The sequence below is a fragment of the Poecilia latipinna genome, unplaced genomic scaffold, assembly GCF_001443285.1.
Source record: "Poecilia latipinna isolate Pla-1442-1.1 unplaced genomic scaffold, P_latipinna-1.0 Scaffold199, whole genome shotgun sequence".
Lineage (NCBI taxonomy): Eukaryota > Metazoa > Chordata > Actinopteri > Cyprinodontiformes > Poeciliidae > Poecilia > Poecilia latipinna.
Window position 1 is genome coordinate 154229 of NW_015112815.1, and position 9542 is coordinate 163770.

The 9542-nt window shown below is 39.2% G+C and overlaps 1 protein-coding gene across 14 annotated transcripts in view; it reads right to left on the reverse strand.

Annotated features, from left to right (window-relative positions):
* nav1a (neuron navigator 1a) overlaps positions 1 to 9542 on the reverse strand; it is a 95239-nt gene that overhangs the window by 50371 nt on the left and 35326 nt on the right. For all 14 annotated transcript variants that reach the window (XM_015031121.1, XM_015031132.1, XM_015031131.1 and 11 more), the window contains one exon: positions 1003 to 1105. In XM_015031121.1, the coding sequence (XP_014886607.1) occupies positions 1003 to 1105 (103 nt within the window). The remainder of the gene's footprint in view (positions 1 to 1002; positions 1106 to 9542) is intronic.

Sequence of the window (9542 nt, forward strand, 5' to 3'; positions counted from 1 at the left end):
CTTAGTGCCTGGTCTGAGAATGATGAGAATTAGCATTTTAAAAGTTGCAAGCGCTCACGCTGTGTCATGGCATTTGCATTTGCCCGCTGCATTAAAATTAATCTTGTCTGCAGGATACAGAAACCTCCTCGTCAAAAAATACTGTAAAACATTTCTGAATGAAAGGCCACATGGCTAAGCATGAAGAAGCAACGATCCTCTTGTTGGAATGGGTTTTAAAAGCCTTTTTTGTGTGTTACATGTTTACAAAATAGAAGGTAAATGATGTGAAATGCACTAATTAGCTTTTTGGGGGAATCCTTTTGTTTAATACATACACATCTCCAGTTCACATAGGATATATGACATCCTATTTGCGCATGAAACTTTCTGAGGCAGACTCAGGGTCTTAAAGCAAAGTCAGTATTTGCTGACTAAAGGTTATCACAGTGCAATAAAAATATGAACGGCAGAGGAAATGTATTCCAGCAGGGAACCATCTGCTGAGCTGCTCTACACGTGGAGTGCTCCCGCTGAGAGACAGGGAAAGGATGCATACCGGAGGAATGCAAAGACGAACGGATGGAAGGGAAGCTCTGAAGGACAAGGACACATTAAACACTGAAACTGGCACAGGAACCAATGGAAGGAAAAGGACATCCCGACACACTTAAATTCAATCAGTCCAAGCATCGACGCTTGTCGAGATACAATTCTTTCAACCGTTCAAAGGAAAGACTAGCTTTGAGGTCATTTTTTTAATTAATTCTGATTTGTAACAACAATTCAAACGACACTCATTGCAAGATGTGGGTGACAGACTGACTGCTGTAGGTCGAATGGGGAAACTGATATTGATCTGCGTTCCCACAGGCTGCTCACCAGCTTATGCAACACTATGGTTGAAATGTCAATAAAGATTCTGGTGTGTGTGTTTCATTTTTAGCATTCTTTTCCCATTACATTGTGCATCTGCGCGTGTGTGCGTGCGTGTGTGTGTTTTGAGATTTTTGAGTGGCTGACCTGTGGCTGAGCTGAACCCCTCTCAGGCTGGTCATGGTTTCCTCCAGGTTCTGACGAAGGTCCAGCACATTTTGCACCGTCCTTTTCCTTTGAGACTCTGGATCTGTCAGGGTGCAAAACTCCCAATTACATGTATGAAGAGGATGAGTGACATAACACCAAATATGACCAAATATGACATTGTTATTCAGCCTAAGGGAACACCTTGAACACAGTGACATGTTTAATACATGTGCCTTGTAGCCAAAACTCTCAGGTAGCTCTATGGGTAATAATGGTTCTCATTCCCTTGAATCTTTTGCACATTTTGTCACATTATAACAAACTTTACCAACACAGAGTAGTGTATTATTATTATTATTATTATTATTATTGTGAAGTTGAACTTAATGTTCATGTAAAATATGTTTTATAATGTAAAATGTGAAAACGTTCAACATTGATTAACACTTTTGCCGGCAGTGTGAACAGGTATTTTTCTAAACAGCAGCAGAGCAAAAATAAACAAATCATGAAACAGATGAAAAAGACAGAAGAGAAACCTTAACCCATATCAGTTCCAACCAAACAGCTTTGTCATCTGCCTGGATGGATGTATGGATCTCACTTTCCCTGAACAGTCTGAGCATTCTGCCACTTCTATCCATGGTGGACTAAACCAAAATCTATAATCAAATAGCCTCAGTAGCAGACACACTGGATTCTGTGCCATCCCTTTTAAATCGGTTGCAATCTGCTCAAACAGAACCACATAGATGAATGATTTACAGTAACATGAGGGAGTGTGTGGGCCTGTCCTCAAACAGACTGCAAGCAGGGATGGATTAGATGAAAATAATATGTGAAAAAAACAAACAAAAAAAAACATGTAGAGCCATTAAAATAACAAAACGCTAGGACACAATTCTAAAGCAAAAGCTCTAATGTTCATATGTAACTTTTTTTTTCTTTCATGAAAGATTGTTATGAATGTTTCTCAATTTTAATACTATCACAAGACACCCAACACTCTTTATTACACCCTTCCAACAGAGGGGAAAAAAAGCATCTCTTTTAGGTAGGAACTAATCAGGACACCTCTGCTGCATCGTTTAACCTTCACCCCTGCTTGCCTCAACTCTCCAGAGTATGTTTATGTGAAATGAGATGGTGGAAACAGAAGTGTTATGAAGGTCAGATACAGGGCTGTCTGTTTATCCCCGAGGTTGAGTTCAATAGACTATTAGTCCAAGCCAGCTGACTCCCAAACCTCCACAACAAAACATATTACTTAGCCACAGGAAAATGCCACATGGCAAAATAAATAAGGGGATCCCTTTAAGGCCGTCTTCTCCCCATTCTTAGAAGATATTTTAAAGCATCAATTTTAATTTTCCATATTTTTATGTCGGTAATTTATTTCTAATGTTAGCTAGCTATCAAGCTAGCTGACTGGAGTCAGGCTTCTTCTTAGCTGCCTGATCAATGTTTGGAAAAGGACCGCGCCACATTTTCAGGTGCAGTGCAAACTCAAAGGTGATAAAGATTTACTTTGAGGCTACAACTCCAAAACAGGAAAATGTTTTGCCCAATGAATGTTAAATAACACTCTTGCGAAGAATCCCAGATGGTTAATGAGGAGGAGAAGAGTAAGAGGTCATCCTAATGAGAAAGGAGGGAAAATAACGAGGTGCTGGAAGTGTCAATCCCAACAACAGCTGCACACTTACCCGATGGACACATTTGTGTATGAATAGTTAGTTGGCCTCCTCTCTTTCAAAGCTCCAGACAATCTAATAGATACTTGGACCAAATGTAACTGGATTGATTTGTTCTCAAAGAAAAAAAAGTGACAAAGGCTGCACATCAAGAACAAAAAGGACATGATGATGACTTTGTAATCCAAACGCGCAACTCAAATACACACACACTACAGACACCAGATGACCAAAAACATAAAAACTCCAAAAATGTGTTGGTTTTTTTTTCCAGATGGAAAGTGGGGATGTGATAAAGACTCGTACCGTGCAAATTCAGAAAAAAAAAAAAAACAACAAAAAAAAACTCTTCACGGCTTAAGGACGTTCAGAGTTGATAATGTGATCACATTGAGATTAATCTGGAACAAAGCGTCTGAAACGCACGCAAACGCAGACAAAGCGTGACACACGCATGTGGGCTTTAATTGTGCAATTCTAATTACCCTAAATGGGAGCTTTGTTTAACAATGCTGTCAAATTGATTAGATATGGTCTGCGTTATTGTGTGTGATCCTCTGTGTAGACGTACGAGTGCGTTTGTGATTGCATGTCTGTGAGACTCTTCCTGTCCCGCCCGTGCTCTGGTCCCGGTGGCCCCAGCTGGCATGTGGAGTGAGGTGGGGAGGGTGCTAGTGAGAGAATTAGGGATGCAAATATCCCTGTCAAATCCTGGCAGCTCCCCTGGGGTGCAGATGATTTACACTGATCCGGTTTAAACTGAGTTTCTCTCTGCTGTGTGGAAGTATTTCTGTGCATGTCTGCATGTGCTAGGGCACTGTTTCCACCTGTCTCTTCTGGATTCATGCACACAAAAAAGATAAAGCTCCACAGAGGCTCTAAGGAACCTGCTAAGGTGCCTTTCTTAATGGACAACTCAAGACTGTTGAAATGAGAGTCAGCATGTTGGAATGAGAGTGCCCTTGTAAGTGCAGGCAGGTTCTCCAGGGCTGTCTGTGCATCCTAATGGAAGAATGCTTTCAGGCAAAAAAGAAAAAAAAAATAAGAGAATCGTATCACTTTTACTTGGAAGTACATCAGCCTGTTTTATTTGAATTATTTCTATTTGGACAACATTTAATTTGTCTGCGATATCAACTGTCAGTTAACATGACTCGTGATGAAGATTTTGTTTTCTTTTGTTTTTCAATGAAGACAGAAGCAATGCTTCAACAGGAATGAATACCAAGTTATTGACTAGCTTTCTTTGATTTTTAATAATATGCTGCAATGCAGGGCAGACTTCAGAAAAAATATTACAAGAAAAAAATATTTTCTTCATCAACTTTATTGGAAATAATGGGAGACATTCTGCTGTATTTATTTTTTGAGGGAATTTTTTTTTTTTTCCGTCTGTGAACAAAATGAATTTTCCAGCATTATCAGATGTAGGAAAAATACATAGAAAGTCTTATTAAATGTATGGAATACTCAACAAAATGAGAAATAACACTGGCGAAATTCTCTGTGTTGCTCACATTTTAATGGGCCACTTTGATGATAAGTTCTTTATTTTACATGGATATGACATTAGTTAATCTGTATAAACAAATTTCATAAAACACCGGAAGGACATCTCTGTCTGTGTTTTTTGACGTCCACTTTAACTTCAGTTTTTAACATGGTTGCACTCTTCATTGTAGTCTGCTGTGTTTGAAACAAAGGGCTCATTTATCCCTTGGTACGTTGTGCACCGTCACATATTGTACAAATACATGGCTGCACATTAATGAATCTAGGTTCACATTAATGTTTTCAAAAACTGGCTGGGGAAAAATGGCAGTGTGGCTCTCAGGCTAGTGTTATATGCTAGCAACAGCAGGTATTGGAAGGTGGGTTTTTCAGGAAGACTGATCCCATTTATTACAAAATGCCTCGATCAGGACATTCCAACTGAAGATGTGTCATTTGTGAAGCAGATGGAAATAGAAAAAAGAGGTAAAGTATTTCATTTTGTGGCTAGCAGAAAGAGCATGTGGGAAAGTAAAAGCGAGAAAATGCCTACTTGGCTTCCTCTGGTTTGACTCGAATCTCCTCTCCATTAGAAACAAACTCCCCAAAGATGTACTAATGGCTTCTGTCCTTATGAAACTAATTTTTTTTTTTTTTTTTTTTTAGTGGCATGACATTTTCTTACCTGTGCAAGAACATGTGTGTGGGTGTGTGTCACTCGTCAGAAAGATATTATTTTTTTGTTGAATATGAATGAAAGGATGAGTAATGGCCCCCATTTCTATTCTTTCCCTCCTTCCCTCCAGAGGTTATCTGTCCATGTCCTGTCTGTGTGTGTGTGTGTGCACATATGTTAGAGTCACAGCAGCCGTCCTCAGGCCACAGCAGCACTTACTGGATGATGGATGGCTGCAGCTCAGCTTCGCTCTGCAGCACCTGCACTTCCTTCCACGTACTTTTTTTTAATTTTTCACAAGGGAAGTGAGAGTTTGTGAGCTACAAAAACAGCCATTACAGTACTCCACTTCAGTGACATGTAACAACTGGTGTGTTATTTCTGTTTCAAAATGATAGCAAACAGCTATGATGCACTCATTAAATATGTTTCTTTCCATGTACGACAAAACCATAGCTAAAATAGTCATGCTTCCTGCTTTTCTGTTTGTTTTGTCTCTGCCTAGCACTGCAGCTGTCAGCTGACCTCAGACAGCTTGCAAAACAGGAAGCATTACAAAATACAGCGATTCCTGCTCATCTGGAGGGGAGTAGCAAACACACACCAATGCATATCGACGCACGGAAACACACACTGACGTTCCTCTGCTACACCAAGATGTAGAAACAGGATATTGGAGCATTTGATGATATCCTCTGATATCCAACAAGACCAGCTAATCAGTGCATCAGGACAAACAGCAGCATCTGTGTGTATTAAATCTAAACAGTTGTTGGTCATAAATGATGCAAAGGTCTTGCCATGACAGAAGGTTTAAGCGTGTACATGGTCGAGAGAAGGAAAGCACACCAGTGAGCCAGTGAATGTGGAATCCATTTAAAATTGGAAATCCTTATCCAGGAGCCTTCGAAGCACAGCTGCAGAGTTTTGGGCAGTCATAATTGAGACATCCCGATCACAAATCTGAATTTGGAAAAAAAAAAAAAAAGCAAATCCACAAGTTAAACCTCCAAATCTAAATCTCCTCAGACCAGGTTGTATTGCTGCCAAAGCCTAGCTCTCCAAATGTGGATACAAACACAAGCATATTTACTTAAAATACACTTGGCATATCTTCTTAACTACAGCTCTATCTACTTAAAACCCACTGTGCTATCCGCTTATGGGAGGAGTTAAGATAAGGAGGCTTTAAATGACTTAAGACAAGTTTACTTTCATGAAATGACGATAAGGATCTTACCAAACTCTGCCCGAAAGCACTTCTTATTTCTGAACGATCTCAAAAAGCAACACATCAGCCCCTGGTGTGAATAATTTCAAGAACAGATGAGAACGAAGTCCAGTTGCAAAATCATTTCTATGGTTTTGGAAGACCAACAAATCACAATAGTAGCAACTATTTGTAAATGAACAAAACATAGAACAATAGTCAACAGTGAAGGAGAAAAAAATATATAAATAAATACTTTGAGTACATCAACATGCTATCCTTAGATCACACACACACACACAAAGCTATGCCACTCTATGCCTCATTTGTCTTGGCTAAGGTCAGCCTTAAAGAATTAGAGCGAATGGGCAAAAAATGACATCCTTGAACAAGTTCCAAGACCAAAACCATTGGTGACCAGAGATTATAAAGGCCCCTCTCATATTTCCCAAAAACCATTGTGACAATTGACATGACTTTTGGGAAATTATTCTCTGGACTGATGAGACTAAACCAGAATATTCTGGAAGATATGTACCAAATACCAAACAGTATTTCAAAATAAAACGCATCACACAGTGAAATAACTTTCCCCATTAGTTTTTTTTAGAATGATAGTCCAGGGTTGTTTTGGTGCTTCAGGATTTGAAATTAATTTTGTTCACCTCTTTTGTTTTTTAGAAGAGTAGCCAAGAATCGTCCTGCATTAAAAGCTCAATGCCACTAAATGCAAACACTTTATGGCAGCCGTTGCTTCAAAGGATGGTACTGTCGGTTTAGGAACAGACATTTTTTAACATAAGGCCATGTCGATTTGGACAGTGCTGCAATAAAAGAGATTATAAACTACATTTATTTACAAGCTTTTTTTTTTCTTTTTTTCCAAGCACATCCATGCAAAAGCACAATACTATAACCTGACCAGCTCAGGCAGATGTGTGGCAATGTTTGGGTGTGTTTTTGTTCAAGAGGGTTCCTTCCTGAGGAACTATTTTTTTCACAATGCTCTTCAAGCAGCTGCAGCTTTCCTCGCACATGTCAGACACACAGCCTGCACTCGCCTGGACTCTTAACGAGGTGGTGGGAAGTGATGACAACAAGTCAGTGTCTCTACTAAAGTGTTACAGATGCACATACTAAACAAGGGAACAAAATGCTTGGATAAATATTTGATTTGGAGAAACCATCTCTAAACATGTTATCACAGGTGCCAGAGCAGATGTAGATCGCACAGTGGCTATTTTTGGATCTGCATACATTCATTTCTGACCAAAATTTTTTTTTTTTGTATTAGTCATATTTTTCCCATCAGACTACAACTTTGAAGAAATGTAGAGAAACATCACTAACTGACTGAACAAAAAAGAAACACTGACTTTGTTGTCCTTTACTTTGTAACTAATTTGGTAGTGTCACAATCTATTTGAAAAAAAAAAAAACACACAAAAAAAAACATTTAAATTAACTTTTATCTCCCGGGCTGATGTCTTGAGATGTTGTTTCTATGTTTTCACATGATGTTTCTTCCTGATGTTATCCATTTTGTAAAGTCCCTTTGTTCCACACAACACGGATCAACAGAGATTTATTTTTATCCCCCATTCTTCAATACAAAATGTCTCATGCTCGGTTAGATTGGGATCTGGGAACATCAAGTTTTACATTTTGCCACAAGTTCTCAATCAGATTTAGATCTGGACTTTGTCTGGAGTTTTTTTATTGCATGAATGATCTAAACCTTTCCAGTGCATTCCAGCTGGAAAGGTGGAAACCCTGCACCTTTCCAGTGCAGGGTTGTTGTCCTATAACGGACCTTTATAGGGTTGTTGTCCTGATGGCAGGTGAACCCAGGGATTCCCTTTATCTATCAAATTAGTTATGCAATTAATTTTGACCTAGCTTCATGTTTCTGCTGGACAGAATCATCCCTAAAGCATTATGCCTCCTCCAGTCTGGCGGGCCGACTTCGATGTGCCTTTGGTTCCACACACCTGAATCTAATAGTTGAATTACCTCAATTTGGAGTCAACTTCTCTTGAATCCTGCAAGTGATCTCATTACTTGGCTCAGGTGTGTTGAAACAGAGACATGTCTAAAAGTTGCAGGACACTGACCCTCAAGACTTGGACTTGAAGACATCTCGAAAATAGTATCTTCTCTTATATGATTGTGGAACATGTATATGGATAACGGCTGTTGTTTCCCCTGGATGATTTGTTGGAAATGTTTAACAGGACATCTTGTGTCCTGTTAAACATTAATTAAATGATCAAAACACCAAAACAACCCAAGATCTTAACACTTTTCCTAGTAGTTGATACTGCTTGCTTGGATCATACATTTACCACAACCCCTCACATTATAACCCCCTACTCTTTGTGTAAATGGGTTTTGCATATTAGTAGGTAGTATTTTACTGGATTTATGTAGACGTTGTGCTGAGCAAAGATCTACCAAATAAAAATTTAAAAAATCAATAATTGTAAGTGCAAGAGTAAGGTATTGGTATGATCATAAAATACGTTATTAACTCCCAAAGCACGTTTTTGGAGTATTTGTACTAGTTTGTTCACAATGTTGTCTCAGGAACATCTGAATTTAATTTCCTTGGTATTTTAAAGAAAGGCATTTCAAGGGAATTTTCTTTTAAGGAATGAATCACAAATTTCAGGATTTAACATGGAAAAATAACAGCTGATGTAAGCTTTCTGTTTTCAACATGGCACAATAGAAATGCGAGGATTGTAGCTGTGCAACTTTTATTGAAGTGAGAGCTGATGAGACAAAAACACACTGAGTACTAATATGATTTAGGAGGAGGATGGCAGGAAGTAGACTACACTAATGCAATGGTCTCTGCATTAAGTCTTTACAGACTGACCACAGAGCATTTAAACCCACATCTAAACACAAACAAACATACACAGCACTACTGAAGTGATGAAAGACAATGAGCCTAAACATAAATGCTACCATGCATGTAAACAGTTCTTTAATTTATGAATAATCCTGGCAACAACTTCTCTGTTATGCTTAAAAGATGTTCTCTGTCCACTTCCTGAAACCCTCGTGCCAGAAATATCCTCTCTGCTGTGTGAGTGGTGGCAGAACACCGCTGGCCGTCAACTCGCATCAAACATGAAAGGGAGGAAGAGAAAGACGGGAAGAGAAAAGTATGTTTTATTCGTCACTTTCCTGTTGGCATTTGTTTTTATTTGGCTTGTCACCAGCTCCTCTATTAAAGGACAACTCCCATGAATCCTTCACTCAGCAAAGCCCGGGGCAGAACCAGGGCAGCCCCGAATGGCCCCGGCCACTCCCCGCATCACATTAGAGACTCAGCACTCCAATCACAATGGAGGAACTGACTGTGGAAAGTACCCTGTCACGGTCAAAAAAAAAAAAAAAAAAACCGAGGGGAAGAGAAGAAGGGGAAGAGAGGGGAAACAGAACAAAAAACAAATTC